Source organism: Artemia sp. Qi Xiang Cuo, unplaced genomic scaffold (genome assembly GCF_049724085.1).
Source record: "Artemia sp. Qi Xiang Cuo unplaced genomic scaffold, ASM4972408v1 HiC_scaffold_23, whole genome shotgun sequence".
Lineage (NCBI taxonomy): Eukaryota > Metazoa > Arthropoda > Branchiopoda > Anostraca > Artemiidae > Artemia > Artemia sp. Qi Xiang Cuo.
This window is the reverse complement of record NW_028297432.1, coordinates 5279534-5299557: the sequence shown is the minus strand read 5'-3', so window position 1 is coordinate 5299557 and position 20024 is coordinate 5279534. Positions and strand designations below refer to the sequence as shown.

Below are 20024 nucleotides of genomic sequence, written 5' to 3'. Positions count from 1 at the left end.
TTTGTAATAAATTATTATTATTATTATTATATTACAAGAGCAGATTGAGACGGACAATTCGACAGTCATTTTCGAATCATACGTCTGCTCAGGACATCACGCAGAATACGACATTTTAGGCTATACGATGCATGATTACCCTCACAATTAGCGCATTTTGGATCAAAAACAAAGGAGGAATCACGGGATGATGCACGAGAGCCGGCACAGCGGCTGCATTTTGTTGGCTTATCGCATTTGGTTTTCATGTGGTTGAGAGATTGACAATTACGACAGCAACGGGGCGGCCGCAGGAATTCAAAAACCCAGAATGATTCATAGCCCACCATCAGCCCGGGTCGTCGGCTATTACTCTGGGCTACAGCATCAGCAAAGGTAATTTTCACAGCCATGGATTTTCCCAAACGTTCAGCGTCGATGACACCTTCACATTTCTTAAAAATTAAAAACATAACACTTTATGTTAAATTTCTTCTCAAAATCTTCCTGTTCAGTTGGAGAGGAGAGGATTATCCTTTTCCTTTCCAGTTGGTGCCCACACCTTAATTTCAAAGTCATCTCCACTCTCGGCCAAAATTGGAAAAGAAGGATGAGGCTCAAGGACGGTCACCTAGAATCCCAGTAAATAACCATAGAAACACACACTGACAAACAGAAAATTAATTACACACTACCAACAATTTAGAAAATATTAAAGTTGTGTGTAGTATGTAAATATCTATAAATTTTAATATGTTATACAAATACATTAAATTAAAGGATTTTTCAACTTTATTTTGTCTGTACTGTTAAACTTGATAAATAAAAATTAAGTGAAGAATTGATAAGGGTACAGAAAATTCAATCACGATCTCAAAAGTAAATAAAATAAAAATACGGATTTTTTCAACTAAAAGTAAAGAGCGACATTATAATTAAAAATAAGTAGAAATTACTCTATGAAAAAGAAAGATTTCTCCATTCTCAGTCTTTACAATAAAGTTTTAATTGGTTTAAAATTACTTTGGATTTTAATTTTCGTTCTGTTCGATTTTTTTCTTTAAATAATTACAACAAGAAGTCAAACTTTCAGCCAATGTTGTAATTTTCCAAGCCAACCAAATTTCCCAGCCAAAAATTTCCAACATATATTGTAAATTTGTTTAATTCAGATCTTAGCCCAGCTTGATTCAAGGCTATTGCAAAAAAAAGAAAATTGTTCTGCTGCAATCAACTGTATTTAGATGGAACTAATTAGGTCTACACGTGAATTTGTCTCTAATTTAAAATTTTGTTAACACTAATTTTAAAATTTTGCTTCATTACATTAATTCTGTACAATTAGTTTCTTCGTGGTTCTTGTTAAATTATACGCCCATACATGCTTACCTTTTGGTAAGCTACAAATGAATTTTCTAACTAAACTGATTAATTTATTTGTAAATATCGAGGTTTTCAGCCCTCGATTAAAAAACACAAAAAATTATATTTTAGCCTGTGTAATACCGATATGTCTTTTAATTTAAAAAACAAATTTAATTTCATAAAAAACAGGATGAAATTTGAAGGAAACATAAAAATCTTGTTAACATGAATTTCCTGTATATTACAGAATATCATTAAGAATATCATTCAATTAGAATATCAAATTTTTCATTAGTTTTGTATATAGCTTAGAGCGATATCAGGTCCAATAAAGGAAGAGGGATTCTCTTATGTCACGGTACCTCTCTTTTCTTATTTCCTCAATCTTCTCTTTACTTGTTTCCTTCAGAAGAGCCCATCGAACAGAATGCTACCAACTATTCTGAAACTTTCCAAATAATGCAAACAGAATACTTAAATCTGGTCTTGAATTTAACGCTGAAAAGTTCGACGTAGATCTTTTTAACTGGAAAGTCCCACTTCCTCATGAAATTATACTTGGAAATTCAAAGATCAACCTATCTGACCTTGATATTCCCATTGGAAATAACATTTCTTACACTCGTTATCACATAAGAGAAGGCATCAAACGCCGGATATCACCTTCATATACATCCATAGTCTCTGCTAAGCTTTGTTTCAATCCTCATTATCTGGAAACGCCGCACAACACTGTGGCTCTCACTCACAGTCTCTACATTGCACCCTTCTGGAATTTTCTTAGAAATACTGATAAATTGAAAATCCGCTCCACTTTCTTCCGTTTCGCTAAATACCTACTGAGGGACATGCGATTCAAGCCTCATCAATAGTCTTCACATAGCAGATCCTGCTAGAGCCGTTGCTAAACTAATGGAAAAACACTACTGAAAGATTTCAAGACATGCTTGGTGCCGACGTCTTCAACTCTAGTTTCGTTTTCATAGTTGTATATTTATATTTTGCTTCTTTTCTCTCTCTCTCTCTCTCTTTGTAGTGCTCCGTCATTTTATTTTATTAAAAAGACAGGTTTTCAATAAATAGTAGATATAATAATAATAATAATTACTCCACCATGGGGAAAATAGTTACATTGTAAGCATATCCGACAAAAATTGGCAAACGTCTGGACAGTAGATGCTGGAAAAGCTGAAAACTTAAGAGATATTGAAAATTTTACTGCAACAATAATTATAACTATAATTACGTAGAACATTTTATGTTCTAAATTACAAAAGGTTAGGCTTTTCTGCAGTGTGCTGATTGGAAAGGTTTTTACTTATTACTTGAGTTTAACTTAGAAAAAAGAAAATTTTCAATTTTATAATTCTATTCTACGCTTCGTTGTTACAATCAAGGTTCAGGGATTACTAAAAACAAGTTTCCTTTTGTGACTGCATCCATTTTCAGAACTATGAATCAAACTATTGATTATCATTTTCAAAAGCACTTCACCTGGGCTAAGAAGAAAATAGAAAAAAACAAAAAAACTAAGTCGTTGCAGCTTTATCTGAGAAGGTTTTCTAAGATACAGTCTTTAATATCATTCTAATTATTTTAACAAAGATAAGTAGATTAGTTAGATTTTTGTATGGAACCTTAAGACTTGATCTACAAATTTTTATCTTTTCAGGTATCTAGGTTGTATTTAATTTTTACTCCTAATACGTTCAAAAAAAGAAGAAGAAAAAAAAGAAAAATAAAAAAATAAGCTTACTCTTGAAATGTCCGTGTGTTCAAGAACATTAACAATCGCCTCCGTTTCCTTGTCCCAGAAAAAAATTGAAACCCCAGCTGACCCAGAAATAATGTATTCATCATTCGGTCCAAAAAAATTGACAGCAATCCCTAAATTAAATAAACGCATTAGTATAACTAGAATTAAATGAAATAATGATATAATAATATAAATATAATATTTAATCAATTAAGCAATAAAAAAATTGGTATTAATTAGTTAACTAAATAATAGCTACTTAACTCATTACTTTATTAATTATTATAATAGAATGAAGCAATTAATTAATTATTTACAGTAGCATAATATTGTTAATCAATTAAGCAATAACAAAATTGGAATTAATTAATTAACTAAATAATAGCTACTTGACTCATTACTTGATTAATTATTATAATAGAATGAAGCAATTAATTAATTATTTACAGTAGCATAATATTGTAGATGTTATCCTCTCCTCTCTTTCTCTCTCTCTCTCTCTCTCTCTCCTCTCTCTCTCTGTTTCACTCTCTGTGTCTCTCTCTCTCTATCTTTCTCCTCTTTCTCTCTCTTTCTCTCTCTCTCTCTCTCTCTCTCTATCTCTCTATCTTTCTTTCTCTCTTTTTCTCTCTCTCTCTCTCTCTCTCTCTCTCTCTCTATCTTTCTCTCTCTCTTTCTCTCTTTCTCTCTCTCTCTTTTGGATTTCACTGTCTATTACGACATTATTTTCACACAGGTAACAGTTCTGGCATGTACACAAGATATGGTTTATGATGTTGGTAAAGGAGTGCGCCTTTCTTTTTTTGATCTTCCGTTGAATGCTAATACCCGAAAGCTGGTGATATGGTTTATCACTAAGTAACGTGTTACCACAAGCATTAGTAAGAAGTTGCCCCTCATCATCGACTATTATTTTTATGCTTGCATTATCTTTGAGTGTTATTATCTCTGACAATACTACTTTCGCTTATCCACCATCAGAAATGTTGAATTTTTTCGACATTCCAAAGAAATTTAATCTCTCACTGTCATGAGAATGCACGCATACGTTTCCAATAGCGTCGCCTCTACTACTTGTTTTGTAGTCTAAATATTCTTTGTCAGTATTCAACTCAACGATAACTTTATCATACAAGTGTTTATCCTTCTAATGTACAAAAAATACTGTTTAATCATATACAACATACTATGCAGTTTTGATGACCAGCCATAGAGTACCACGGGGACAGCCGCATAAAAAAATACAAAAACACATGTTCACCAAAGATTACATGTCATTCTAAGATACGGAAAAAACTACAAGTCCCAAGAAATCTATGCTCCAAAAAAATTTTAAGTCCCAAAATAGCTAAATCCAAAAAAATCCTGTCCTGAACATTTTGAAGTCCAAAAAAATTTAACTATAAAATTCTGAATCCAAAAGACGGGGGAAGGGTCGGGGAGGGGTATTGGGGGTCACTTGGAGGTGGTACATGGATGATCATAAGTTCCTTCTAGAAAAATGCCATAGCGTTTGATTCATCGGGGAAGATAAGTGTGCCTGTTTACTTGACCTAAGCACGTGTCATAAGGAAAAAGAGGTAGCAGATTCGTTACTTTTTGTTTCATTAAAATTCGGTACGTATTATAAAATGCGTCAGATTTACTTAACCTAAGTGCGTATGAAAAGACCAGTTTTTTCCAACCCAAATAACAAATTTATTCATGTAATTGTCATGACCTGAATATGTGCTCATATAAGCACCCAAGTTATGCAGTCGTCATCCCTCTCATAGAGATAGTAACTGGCTATGCAAATGTCGTGCTTATGCGGTTATGCTTATGAGGTGTGCGTTGGCTCCACAATGTCAACACTACTTTTATAATGGTTCAAACTAGATTTTTGTTAGGTTTGGAGAACCTAAAACTAATAGACAAAAAGAACTTACCTGGTTCACTAGTGTTGGCACCCTTATAATGATGCTTCGCATCTTCTGCATTTGACGAATCAAATAAATATATTCCATCACCGACGAGCCCGAGCCCAGAAACTTCGTAACCGAGAAGTATTTCTGTGCCATTTTCGCTGTATACACAAGAACCAACATTCAGGTTGCTCTATAACAGAAACAAGGTGAAATAAAAAGTCCAGCTTGAAATAAACTACAATACATCAATAAATGGAACATAAAACAAAAGTAATTAATAATCAAGTCAAATAAAAGTAAGGCTGCCACCCACTTTAAATCATTAGAGACTAGTGTCATTCGCAGAGCTACTGTCTCCTTAAAGCCGCCAAAGGCTATAGTAACATTTTGGTCCCGGTAGACCGGTTGACATACAGTCAAATCTTTATGCATTTTATCACAATTAGTTACAACCACTTGCCCCTAATACATACAAATATAAGTTCCACACTGACCTAAAAATAAAAATTCCCCATTTTTAGGCCTCATTTTTAAGGGAGCAAGGCTTCTGCCCCCCTGCCTAAAATATTTAGATTATTTTTCCCTTCGCTCTGGGAATTATGGACATTTGAATATTTGTTTTCTTTTTTTGCCAAACAGGACCCTTTTGCTCTGAGATTTGTGGGTCTAAGTTTCAATCCAAGAGAGCAAAAAATCCCCTCAGCTAATTTTCGAATAACCTTGTACTTTGACCGTCCTATCAAAATATGTTGTCTTCCTAATATAACGAACAATATCGAAAATCTTGAGCTGACCGGTAGAAGTATTTCCAGCGACATTCGCAATATCTGGTGTGGGGTCCCCGTGGGCTTATGTCTTGTATATACAAGTTTCAAGCTAACAAAAAGGAAGAAGTATTATGTCCCGTTAAAGGAATAATTATTATGTCTTTAACAAAAAAAAAGTGGTTGACGAAAAAATTGGCTGGCCTTTTTCAAATTTTTTTTTGCATTGGAATCACAATTGTTTCTAGGAAAAAGCTTTTAACCAGTATAAAAAGTGTTTGGTCCATTTTCAAACTACAACTTATTTTTTTTTGGAGGGGGGGGGGGAAGAGCCTTTGCTACAAAGAATTTTTTGTACATCATGATTCCTTTGACCCTGGACATAAGTTCAAATCGTTCCGAAAAAAGTTTTTGGTCCAATATATTTTCGGTCTTAGGACTAATGGATGTAAATTCAAGCTGGCCGGAAAAGCTTTTTTACTCTTTTTTATGGGATATACACCAAAACTAAGATTTAATTTGTGCATATTAGGGTTTGTCAGCAGGTATATTTTGCGTAAACACATTCTAAACGCCACATGCATGCCTTTTGACAAAAAAGGAAATGATATAAAGATGATTAAAGAAAAACAAGAAACAGGGGTTATTTTCAGCTAGCTGGATGAACGAACCAAAAACACAAAAACAGAATTTTGGCAAGGACCTCTGCCAAGCCATTCTCAGGGCTCAAACAATACAGGAAAAACAAAAACAAGAAACAGTAAAAAACTAGACTTTTGAACAAAAAACAATTTGTTCTGGCTTGACCTTTGCTTGTTGTTTCAGGATTTTATGAGCTTGGTTAGCGTTCACTTCAAAAAGTTAGTTTGTTCTTTTTTTCTGTTTTTTTCCTATGAATAGGTCTAAACTTTTGACTCTTAAAAAGCATAATAGAACTTTCAATTCCCAATTGAATGAGCTCCTTTAGATGTTTTTGTGACACCTCCTTCTATACAAAGTGCATTGGTCAGAAAAAATAGCAATAATACACTCTGCTAGTGTTGGGTGCTATTGGATATTGATATTGATTTATCGATATATTGCACCAAATATCGATATTGAATATCGTAACATAAATATCGTTATCAAAAATAATATTATTTCAGCTTTTTCTGGTATCTACCAGGGAATAACCAGCAGAAAAGAACCAAAATAGAAAATTGTTTTGCAAATGGCAGAGAAAAGGAATAATCTATTCAACATACTGACTCGTATATGCTGATAAGTAAGCATGCACAGCTGTATCCATAAGAAAGCATAGCCCGTTCCGAAACTACGTTTGGTGAGGGTGGGCTGTCAAATATTGCTCACAACCTCCAAAAAACTTGTACCTCCTAGGCTTTAGGCCATGTTATAGGCCTTGTTATTTATATAGCCTTGTTACCAAATATCGATATCGAATATCGCAATGTATATTTCGATATCAACAATGATATTATTTCGGCTTTTTCTGGTATCTACCGGTGACTAGCCAAAAGAAAAGATCCAAAATAGAAAATTGTTTTGCAAATGGCAGAGAACAAGAATAATCTGTTCAATACACTGACTCATATAAGCTGATAATTAAGCCTGCATTTATCCATAAGAAAGCAAAGCCCGTTCCAAAACTACGTTAGGTGAGGGTGGGCTCTCAAATATTGCTCGCAACCTCCAAAAGGCTTGGATAGATGAAATAACCCCTAGGCTTATGGGCCTTGTTAAGATTACACTCGCCAAATTGCCACATACCTCAATCTGCATTTCTAGAAATTATATATTACACCTGATGATCTTCTCAAATTTGAGAGTAAATAGCAAGACATGGTTTGGGTCCATCTGAAATCTGTATCAGTAGACGGATGTGCCCTCACAGTCCCTGTGATTCAGCCACTACACAATCAAGCCATTTTGTGGGAATCTCAAGACCAAGTTTCAGTAGTCAATGACAGGCAAGCTTCACCAGCTGCTGCATCTGTCATAGATGTCTATATTTTCAGTAGGAAGTTTTTAGTTCCAAGAAAAACTGATCCACTCAAGTCATGGAAGTCTTGTAATATGGCTCTAAGAAATACCTAAACGAAGTTGTCATAAAATTAATATTCATGTCTGCCACCAATATCCTTTCTGAGAGTGGATCTCAATCCTGATTAGTTAATGATCAAATATTTTGTGGTAACAAACTGTAAGTAAGGAGCAACTCGGCCAAATAGCAACCAAATCTCTAAAAAACCGAATTTTTATAACAATAGATAAGTGAAATGAATCGGCTTTTTATACCGACTCCAGAGTAGAATGCCTCGTCTGGATTCTATCACCCCCCTAGGAATTCCCATAGTAGTCTATCACGCCCCTACACCTTTTCAAAGAGAGTCAGAACTCCCTCAGAGAGTTTGACGAGAGTACGTTCCTTGGCACCTTTTCAGAGCATGTACTTATGCAACGTGATTAAACACGCTTTTACAATCGAAATGCATTGATTGACATTAGCAAAATAGGGGTAATTTTTGTGACTGGATAATTTTTTAACATGAAATCTGAATAAAATATTTTTGGAGCATGTACTTGACGATGGAGAAAAAGGGTTAAAGTGATTAGCAATTACGAGCGGGAATTCCCCCACTGTCTCCTGGCAGTAGGCTACGCATATCAAGTTGAAAATTTGACAGAATGAGGTATTTGAGGTGGAACTTGAACTAAATCAAAATACACTATGTGCACGCAGATTTAGGCCCCCTTTTCCGCTCATTTCTTACCCAAAGTCACCTGAACAAAATTTTGAGAGAGCTATTTTGTTCAGCATGGTCGAAAAATACAATAGCTATGTCTTCGAGGATGACTTAATCCCCCATAGTCCCCGGGGGAAGGTCTGCAAGTAATTAATTTTGCCCAATGTTTACATATAGCGTTGGTTATTAGGAAGTATCCAGAAGTTTTCAGGAGAGATTTTTTCTGGTAGTTGGAGGGGGGTCGGGAGTTACGTGGGAAGATCCTATCATGGAGGAAGTTTTCATGGGGGAATGGACATGGCGATGAAGGGGGCGCCGAATTTCCCAGCTTTATTAAAAAACGATCAGAAATTAAATTAAAAAAAAACAATTTTTTGTAACTGAAAGTAAGGAGCAACATCAAAACTTAAAACGAACAGAAATTATTACATATATGATGGGGTTCATCCCCTAGCCAATACTCTTTACTCTTTACGCTATTTTTTTTTACTTTCATCAGAGCTATTTATTCTAATTAACGACCTTTGTGATTAAGGGGTTATTGATATTGAATTGCAACAAAATTTTAACTTTAGCGTAAAGAGCGAGGTATTGACTAGGAGGCGAACCCCCTAATATATGTAATAAAAATACGAATATAGAGGTTCGTTACGTAAGTTAATTCGTAAGTTACACCAGATATTTCGAGAAGACCATTTAACCAAAATAAAGAGTAAATTAATATACTTCGTTTTAATTAGTCATGTACGGTGAGCCAAAATCAAAGCTGTATTGATTCAAAAAAAGTTCTTAGCTTAAATAAAAAACAAGTTTTTTTTAACTGAAAGTGAGGAGCGATATTAAAACTTAAAACGAACAGAAATTACTCTGTATATTAAAGGAGCTATCCCCTCCTCGACGCCTTGGTCTTTACGCTAAAGTTTGACTCTGTCTCACAACTTTATTTTTAAAACAGTAAAAAACTTTAGCGTAAAGAGTGAGGCGTTGAGGAGGGGATAGCTCCTTTCATATACGGAATAATTTCTGTTCGTTTTAAGTTTTGATGTCACTCCTTACTTTCAGTTAAAAAAAACTTTATTTAATCTAAGAAAAGGATAATATTTTTGTTTAACTTCTAAATATTTATACTCTTTGCTGTAACATGCGCAGGTTTCCGCTCGTTAACCTTTGGTTGAAAAATAATTTCTAAAATAGAAAATAGCGCTCTTGAAGAGGAAAAAATTATCAATAAGAGTCTGTAGGTCAATCTTCCCAAGTGCCAAATTAGGAACAGACGATATTCTTACTCCAGTTTAAAAATTGTGACATCATTTATTAGGATTAGTGTTATGTGAAAAAAAAATGAGATCCATGTGAGTAAAAGCCATTTATTGTATCTGTTGTTATTCAAGTTCTGTTTTTTTTACAGTTTCGGTATTTGATTGGCATTTGCAAAAAAGGGGTAATGAATTTGTGAATTGGAGTGTAGGTTTGACATCACCAGGCACGTGCGAGGGAAATTTTTTGTTGGTGAGGGGGGGCTTAAAAAGGCAGGTTTGACATCACCAGGCACGTTTAAAAAGGTAAAAATGGGTGAACTAAATTAGTTTATAAGACGGATCGTGAAAATCCCAAGGTTTTGTGTACCAAGAATGGACCGGAAACAACTTTAACCGTGCCCAGCCCCCCGCGATCAGAAATTAAATTATAAAATTTTTCTTCAACTGAAAGTAAGGAGCAACATCAAAACTTAAACAGGCAGAAATAGAGGCTGTTTCCAAAGATTTAGGATTCATTAACTTTAATATATATATATATATATATATATATATATATATATATATATATATATATATATATATATATATATATATATATATATATATATATATATATATATATATATATATATATATATATATATATATATATATATATATATATATATATATATATATATATATATATATATATATACGGAGTAGTTGAAAGCTCCATGAAAATTTTATAATTTTTTAATTTTGTGTGTTTTCTTAAGAAAATGCTCTCATATTTAACAAACTAGTGGAACTCTAAATCAAACATGAATTTCATAATAGAGATAATATTAAACAGAAAGGCTTACATCATTTGAGATATTCATTGCTATTTTCTGATTATTATATCTTTATTTCAATGTGCACTGAAGTAAAAACCATCAAACACCAAATAGTATATGGAAACAACGGTAAATATTTTTCAATAATTAAATTAATCAATTTTATTTTGGAAGTACAAAAACAAGCAAGAAGTTCACATAGGACTTCATTCATTTGCACATGACCTTCACAGTCCCCCACTGGAACAGTTATATCAAATCTGATAACATATTAAAATGACACTGAGAAAAAGAAGCAACCTAATATCGCATTGGAAATTAATAACATCATGTCATTGTATGACTTGTTTTTCAGAAATAAAGTTGCATATATTGTTCACGAGGGATCTTTAACATATTAAATGACACTGAGAAGAAATTATCATTTATGTGTGAGAGGAACCCCCCCAACACAACCTGCTTTCAGAGAATATTAGCGGATTCTGAATAAAATCGAAACACATCTACCGCACTTCCCAGTGCCAAAACCAAGTTTCCGTTATCCATTACACTTGAAATAATGATAAAAAAGTTACGTTCTTAAACTCTGGACGTTTTTAAATTAATGGCTCGCCGTACATTAATAATTAAAACGAAATTTTCATATTAATTTTACTTTTTTGGCTGAATGGCTTTCTCGAAAGTTGTTCATTTTTATTTACGAACGTTTTACAAGTAATAAATATAAGTAACTTACGAATTAACTTACGTAACGAATTTCTATATTCGTATATTTTTATTACGTATATTAGGGGGGTTTGCCCCTCTAGTCAAAAAATATACGCTAAAGTTTGAATTTTTTTCCAATTCTTTAAGAATGATCCCTTAATGACAAAGGCCGTTAATTAGAATAAATAGCTCTTATGGAAGTACTAAAACTACTTTAGCGTAAAGAGCGAGGTATTGCCTAGGGGGTGAACCCAATCATATACACAATAGTTTCTGTTCGTTTTAAGTTTGTATGTTGAAAAGTTTTCAATTGAAAAGTTTTTCACTTGAAAACTTGTTTTTTTATTTAACTTCTGCCCGTTTTTTTTAAATAATGCTGGGAAATCCGGTGCCCCCTTCATAACAATGTCCCTTTCCCCAGGAAAATCTCCTCCATAGAAAGATTCTCCCATGTAACCCCTGATCCACCCTCCCCCCTAAAAACGTCTGTATACTTACCAATAACCAATACTATATGTAAACATTGGGCAAAGTTCATAACTTGCAGCCCTTCCCCTGGGGACTGTGGAGGATTAAATCGTCCTCAAAGGCATAGTTATTATATTTTCCGACCATGCTGGTCGGAAAATGGTTATCTAAAAATTTTGATCGGGTGACTTTTGGAAAAAAATGAGCGTGGGAGGGGGCCTAGTTGCCCTCCATTTTTTTGGTCACTTATAAAGGGCACTAGAACTTTTAATTTCCGTTCAAATGAGCCCTTCCACGATACTTCAGGACCACTGGGTCGATATGATTACCCCTGGGGTAAAGAAAAAAAACTAAATAAAGACGCATCCGTGATCTTTCTTCTTGCAAAAAATACAAAATTCCAATTTTTTACAGATAGGAGTTTGAAACATCTATAGAGGGGTTTTCTGCCACATTGAATCTGATGATGGAATTTTTATTAGGATTGTAACGCTTCTAGGGGGTGTTTCCCCCTTTTTTCGAAAATAAGGCAAATTTTCTCAGCCGCGTAAATTTTGATGGGTATGATTAAACTTGATCAAACTTATATATTTCAAATCAACATTAAAATCTGACTCTTTTGATGTATCTGTTGGTATCAACATTCCTTTATTTAGAGTTTCGGTTACTATTGAGCCGGGTCGCTCCTTACTTACAGTTCGTTACCACAAACTGCTTGTTTAATCCAACAAAGGTGCTAAACTCTTACAGGATTGATTAAAAATGTCTTATTCAAAAACTTAGCTTTGATTATACTTCAAATGGTCAACTGCTGATTATTCAGGATAATGTTGGAGGAATGAGAAACGGATAAATGAATTTTTTTTTTTTTTTTTTTTTTTTTTTTTTAATGAAAGTAAGCGGAAACAACCAAAAGAATCTAAAGTTGTACATTTCTAAAAAGGTTTTAGATTTAAATAAATGTTCATCCCACTTTCTCTAATTTTTAAAATTTTGGGTATGCATCTTAAGCATATGAAAATTTACAAGAAAACTACATAGGACAATGAATAGTTTAAACGGAGACGCACCAAGGACTTAGGTTATACTGTAATAACAGTCTAATGGCAAAAGTTTCAATTTTTCTTCTTTCTTTTTTGGGCACGTTAAAGTGTATTTCAGCATGGAATTATAGAAACTGGTTTCTCGACGAACAATAACGATACAATTGTTTGGTTCTTGTTTTCACTTATTTCTTCATTTTTGCTTGATTTTGCTTCCTTTTTTTTATTCCACCGAATGCTGCTATATAGCTTATGATGCCAAGGTTTAGAAATCATCCCATGCCCAAATGAAAGAAAAAAAAATGGCGGACTATCCCTGGCTTTATATGTTTTATGTACGTTACTATAAACTACATTGCACAAATAGGCACAGATAAATCACAGAAATTTCAAAAAAGGAACGCTATGTTCAGACTAGCCAATAATACCAAATACACAAATTTCACTTTGTAAATGACAAATATATAGTGACGTAGGTAATGTAAAGGCGTAAAGGGATATAAGGCCCTTTCTAAATTACAAAACTGTACCACTTTTCGACAGATTAATCATTTCATATTCATAACTAATTGATTCACGGTTTTTGTAAACATTGGTTACCTCCAAAATATTATTCTTTCTACGTCATAACATACTAGTATCTGCTACCAGACGGTTAAATGTCTTTTAAAATAATTCGTCTAAAGCAAATAAAAAAATAAATTTAGATTATTCCACCTTAATTAGCGAAAAGATATTTATAAGCTTTAAAGAACGATTTTTATGGGTGAGAAAAGTACAAATAATTACTTAAAATAGGTTAAGCTAAACTTCATACCACTAAGTCTATATCTTTAGAGGTAAAGAAGATCCTAGATCATAAGGCACAATGAAATGCAGAATTATCACCTCCACTTTCATAGTGCTGGCCCACCTAAGTGAAGATAGACAAACTAAAATTCAAGCCAAGGAAGACCCACTTTAAAAAGTTGTGCACACTAGATTGCATTTACCATCCCTGGCTTTTTAAATTACCTAAATTACCAAATTACCTAAACGTCATCCAAAGTATAATCACCTACGGAACAAGTACTGACAAAACCTCTCCTCTCCACACAAAAAAAGTGATCCTTTGTATACTTATGCGAACCTGGCAACCAAAGTGTAATCACCTACGGAACAAGTACGTCACTCGTCGCCTGAATCATACTCTAGCATAATTATTGGCCGGAGCAAAGTACTTTGGCTCGGAGCGATTAAGTAGTACAACATTTTGCGTCTAGAGGCGCTGAGGTACGCGGGATCACTTTTGGAGAGTTTTGTCAGTACTGGTTCCGTAGGTGATTATACTTTGATGTCATCAGAAGCTGAAAAGTTAACACCCCTTAATCCAAGCTCTAACTCCATTCCGTTTAAGATGCATCTATACCGTTGAGCAAACAGTCATCCAGAAGCTAAAATCTAAGCATGAGAAAGGCCGTTTTGTAATCACAGCCTGATGGAGACCTTAGGAAGTCACCGGAATTCAATCATAATTTTGTAGATAGCCATTTTGTTCAGTGTAGTTGAAAAACCCAGAAATTATGTCTTTGAAGATAACACCCCCCTCCCCCCATATAGCTCTCAGGTCAAGGGTTTTAAGTTACGCCCTAAGGACATATAACGTTTTTATAGAAATGGGGGTCGTATAAACTTCAAAGAGGGCTCATTGGATTGGTAATCTGAAGTTATAGTGCTCTTTACAAGAGTCAAAGTTATGTGAAGGCAAATAGACCCCTCCACACATACACATGTTGTGTTTTTTAGAAACGCATCTGATAAAAATTTTAATATGGCCATTTGTTGTCGTAGAAACTTCGAAAAGGGCTCAGTCGGTTGGTAATTGAAAGGGCTTCTTTAATAGTCAAAAGTGATTGAAGGGCAACCACCCCTCCCACGCCCATCATTATTCCAAACATCAAAATTTCGAGATAGTTATTTTGTTTGAAGTAGTTTTAAGTCCAGAAATTATGTCTTTGAGGATGAGAACCCCTTCACAGTCCTCAGGACAAGGGTTGTAAGGTATGCCCCGAGGGCATTTAAGGTTTTTAATGGAAACGGTGGTCCTGTAAAGTTCGGAGGGGGCTCATTGGATTGGAAATCGGAAGTTGCATAGCCATTTTTAAGAGTTAAATTTATTGGAGGGCAGCTATACCCCCCACGTTATATTTTCCCCCAATGCATCCGATAGAAATTTTAAGATAGCCATTTGTTCAAAAATAGTCCAAAGATCTCATAACACAGCATTTGGGGTTGACACAACCCCCAAAAGTGTGGGTAGAAGGGTTTTAGGTTATGCTCCGGTGGGATGTAAGGTTTTTATGAAGAGAGGGTCTTGTGAACTTTAGAGGAGGCTCATTTGATTGGAAATGCATATTTCTAGTTCCATTTTAAGAGTCAAGCGTGATGGAGAGAAAATAGCCCCCCCAACCTCTCCCCAATATCTTCCCCAAACACATTCGATCGAAATTGCGAGACAGCCATTTTGTAGCCAATAGTCCAAAGAAAATATAACAATGTCTTCAGTAATCAAATATAAGAAATATTTAGGCGGACGTTGAACTAAATCAAAAAAAACTATGAGCATGTGAACTTTCAAAAAGGTGACAATGCAATCTCTCAAGAACAATTTCTATTTTTAAGTTAGATCTTTAAGAGTAAGTTGTGGGGGATTTTGAACTAGCTAGAAGGCACTATGTGTATACTTTTAGTACTACAACTACAGTTATTGTAACTAATGACGCTTAGAGTATTAAGTTGAAAGTTCTAGGAAGTGTTTAGGGGGCGTTCCAATTAAATGAAAAAACTGTATACATGCAGGTTTTCAAAAAGGAATATAAGCAATATCATAGGCAGCATCACTCTATAATGGCTAGAAATATCATTAAAACTTTTAAAGAAGCTAATTCGATTCAAAATTATAAGTTCTAGGGTCCTTTCTAACAGTAAAAAGAGATTGTAGGGCAATCAGCGCGTCTCACAAGCCGATTTATTTCCCAAACACATCTAGTCAAAATTTTGAGACAACTATTTTGTTCAGCATAGTAGAACGGTCCAGAAACTATGTCTTTAGGGAAATTGGGCATGTCAAACCCCCACAAATATGCCAAACTATGGATGCTTATAGAAAAAATAACGAAACGATATAAAATGTTTTTTTTCTTGAAAATGACTTTGTCAATTAAAAATGAACAAAAATTCATCTAAAACTTTTTTTCCACAAAACAAGCTTTTCAAAGAAAAATAAAGAGCTCCATTAAGCCAAAAATGGACAGAAATGAAGTAAAGTAATCATCCAAGCGTAACACTACCACAAACCACTATAAATAAGGAAATGAAACTCAAAATGATCAGAAATTAGAATAAATAGCGGAGTTATATATCAGTATAGGTAAATTAAACTAACTATCAATGGTATTTTTTTTATTTTTTTCAGTAAACCCTAAGTTATGTTCTTGTCTTGAGAAGGCATGGGGGTTGTCAGCCCTAGTAATGTTAATTTTTTCTCGTTTTGAGGTTGAATCGGCTATTTATTATAATTTCTGTTTGTTTTGAGTTTAATTTAATTGTTGACAGTGATTTTTTGTATTTTTACTCTTGGAAGATTATTTGACTTTATTTCTGCCCAATTTGGGTTAATAGAGCTCTTTACTTTTCCTTGAAAACTTATTCTGTGGAATTTTTTTAAATTAGTACAAATATATAATACCGTCATTCAGCCAAGGGGGAGGGACTGGCTCCCCCTTGCATCCCCCCCCCGTATGGGCGCCCCTCTGTCAGTCCAATGCGTGTTCCGAAGACAACACAGTTAACTTATCCCATTGACAGATTGTTAGACATAATTTCAGTGAGTTGCAGGTGAATGTACATCACGATTCTTGAAATCTATTTCAGATTTCAGTTTCTTTTTAGATTCCTCATACGAATTAAGCAGTTTTTGATAACGGTTCTTAATCTCGAGGGTGTACTTCGCAAATTCTTCCACCTCTGCCCATTTTATGTCGTAGTCAGTTTGCATGTCCTCAAAAATTTTGACTCCAACAACTGAAAATAGGCAAAATTATTTTGAGTTGTCAATAACGTGAAAGTGAGATCACATAAGAACAACATCACTTGTTTCCTTCAGGAAACATCACTGAATATAAATTAAGTGAAGATAATAAACATTCAGTTGCACTCTTGCTTGTGGCGAAAAAACACTCGTGCACAATAGATTAAAAGGGATCTTGACGCAGGACAACATAGCTGTTAGGGTAGAAATATATAAAGGCCTCATACACCATTTTTTATTAGCATCACAAGGATGATTAGATGGATCAGCGGTTAATGTCACAGTAAGGGAAAGGGGAAGGTGGTCAAAATCACGTTCGTCTTCGTCAACATTAACGAAAGAACAGGGAACATTGGCAGAACAAATACAATGATGAATATTGGTCATAGTTCGCCTATTATGAATATAACTGGAATTAAAAGCTTTGGGTACCATGCGGTAACCAATAGGCAACGAATTTTAAACTAAGGTGGCACGAGTAGAGGAGCAATGAACATCACAATTGAAGTCATCTACCATAAGCCAACGATAACCATGCTTTTCAATATTGCATAACAGTTTTAAGGGACGAGCAGGCATTAGAAAACTTAGTAGGTGAAGCTAGACGTTTCTGATCGCAGGGATGATATACATTTATAAATACAAGGTGACCAATTGGTATTGCCATAATGTTATCAGAGAAATGGAATAAGATAGGCGACAAAGGAGTAGCAAATCGTTTGATAACCCATGCAAGGCCCCCGGAGGCTCGGCCTTTTTTTCAGGCATTGGTGGTAAAGAAAATATGGTGGCTACTTCTTCGTAGAGAGTTAACGGAGATGGCGGGAAGTAAATGTTCTTGCAAGAACAAAATGTCAAAATCATTCATTTTTTTATTTAATGAGCCATCTTTATATTTCGTGCCATTGATATTACAAGAGCAGATTGAGACGGACAATTCGACAGTCATTTCCGAATCACACGTTTGCTCAGGACATCACGCAGAATACATTTTAGGCTATACGATGCATGATTACCCCCACAATTAGCGCATTTTGGATCAAAAACACAGGGAGAATCACGGGATGATACACGAGAGCCGGCACAGCGGCTTCATTTTGTTGGCTTATCGCATTTGGTTTTCATGTGGTTGGGAGATTGACAATTATGACAGCAACGGGGCGGCCGCAGGAATTCAAAAACCCAGAATGATTCATAGCCCACCTTCAGCCCGGGTCGTAGGCTATTACTCATGGATTTTCCCAAACGTTCAGCGTCGATGACACCTTCACATTTCTAAAAAATTAAAAACATAACACTTTATGTTAAATTTCTTCTCAAAATCTTCCTGTTCAGTTGGAGAGGAGAGGATTATCCTTTTCCTTTCCAGTTGGTGCCCACACCTTAATTTCAAAGTCATCTCCACTCTCGGCCAAAATTGGAAAAGAAGGATGAGGCTCAAGGACGGTCACCTAGAATCCCAATAAATAACCATAGAAACACACACTGACAAACAGAAAATTAATTACACACTACCAACAATTTAGAAAATATTAAAGTTGTGTGTAGTATGTAAATATCTATAAATTTTAATATGTTATACAAATACATTAAATTAAAGGATTTTTCAACTTTATTTTGTCTGTACTGTTAAACTTGATAAATAAAAATTAAGTGAAGAATTGATAAGGGTACAGAAAATTCAATCACGATCTCAAAAGTAAATAAAATAAAAATACGGAGTTTTTCAACTAAAAGTAAAGAGCGACATTATAATTAAAAATAAGGAGAAATTACTCTATGAAAAAGAAAGATTTCCCCATCCTCAGTCTTTACAATAAAGTTTTAATTGGTTTAAAATTACTTTGGATTTTAATTTTCGTTCTGTTCGATTTTTTTCTTTAAATAATTACAACAAGAAGTCAAACTTTCAGCCAATGTTGTAATTTTCCAAGCCAACCAAATTTCCCAGCCAAAAATTTCCAACATATATTGTAAATTTGTTTAATTCAGATCTTAGCCCAGCCTGATTCAAGGCTATTGCAAAAAAAAAGAAAATTGTTCTGCTGTAATCAACTGTATTTAGATGGAACTAATTAGGTCTACACGTGAATTTGTCTCTAATTTAAAATTTTGTTAACACTAATTTTAAAATTTTGCTTCATTACATTAATTCTGTACAATTAGTTTCTTCGTGGTTCTTGTTAAATTATACGCCCATACATGCTTACCTTTTGGTAAGCTACAAATGAATTTTCTAACTAAACTGATTAATTTATTTGTAAATAGTTTTGATTTAATGATTGAGTAGCATTCAGTTCTGTTTTTTTTTCAGAAGATTGTAACAGTAAAAGAGTAATACCAATCAATTCCCCAATCAAAACTTTTTCTCAGTATAATAGTCACTGTCATGACGAATAGGCCCTACCCCCTAATAGAGCCACATATAGACCTAATAATGTATTTATCTTTATTTTTAATTGCTTAAATTATATCGTATCTCTTCGTTAAAGAATATTTGCATTCTAAATCCAGTCAATAGCACAACATCACTGTGAAATAGTAAGGACAGTGGGATAAATATCTTGGTTCCAGCAGTTACTGCAACCTAGTGAAGAGCAAACCGTGGTACATAGTAATCAAAAGTTCAGTTTATCTTGTAAAAGCTTATTGCAGACACCACCCTATGGGGATTTCAGAGAAGAGCTTGAAACTCTTTGAAAAGAGCACTGGATCGAAAAAAGTGCACGACCATGAGATTCACCACGTTGAAAAACCCTGAATCGGAGGTTTTCAGCCCTCGATTGAAAAACACAAAAAATTATATTTTAGCCTGTGTAATACCGATATGTCTTTTAATTAAAAAAAAAATTTAATTTAATAAAAAACAGGATGAAATTGGATGAAAACATAAAAATCTTGTTAACATGAATTTCCTGCATATTACACAATATCATTAAGAATATCATTCAATTAGAATATCAAATTTTTCATTAGTTTTTTATATAGCTTAAAGCTATATCAGGTCCCATAAAGGAAGAGGGATTCTCTTATGTCACGGTACCTCTCTTTTCTTATTTCCTCAATCTTCTCTTTACTTGTTTCCTTCAGAAGAGCCCATCGAACAGAATGCTACCAACTATTCTGAAACTTTCCAAATAATGC

General features: G+C 34.2%; 1 protein-coding gene across 2 annotated transcripts; it reads right to left on the bottom strand.

Annotated features, from left to right (window-relative positions):
- Positions 1-267: 267 nt before the first annotated feature.
- On the bottom strand, positions 268-19688 carry LOC148938987 (DDB1- and CUL4-associated factor 8-like). Of its 2 annotated transcripts, none has more exons than XM_089107370.1 (4): positions 18084-19688; positions 5029-5197; positions 3101-3231; positions 268-610 (listed from the first exon to the last, which is right to left on the bottom strand). In XM_089107370.1, the coding sequence occupies exons 1-4, from the start codon at positions 18111-18113 to the stop codon at positions 491-493; spliced, it is 450 nt and encodes a 149-aa protein (XP_088963496.1). In that variant the 5' UTR covers positions 18114-19688; the 3' UTR covers positions 268-490. The 2 variants fall into 2 exon arrangements, with proteins under 2 accessions (XP_088963496.1, XP_088963497.1); XM_089107371.1 differs by lacking the exon at positions 18084-19688 and adding an exon at positions 16539-17059 and having other exon boundaries at positions 270-610.
- Positions 19689-20024: the final 336 nt, after the last annotated feature.

Excerpts from the sequence above, each read along its gene's own strand:
- LOC148938987 (XM_089107370.1), bottom strand. The coding sequence starts at position 18,113 with ATGAGTAATAGCCTACGACCCGGGCTGAAG. Across the intron at positions 5,198-18,083 it reads GCCTACGACCCGGGCTGAAG|AGCAACCTGAATGTTGGTTC; the intron begins GTGGGCTATGAA and ends TTTCTGTTATAG. Across the intron at positions 611-3,100 it reads AACACACGGACATTTCAAGA|GTGACCGTCCTTGAGCCTCA; the intron begins GTAAGCTTATTT and ends CTGGGATTCTAG.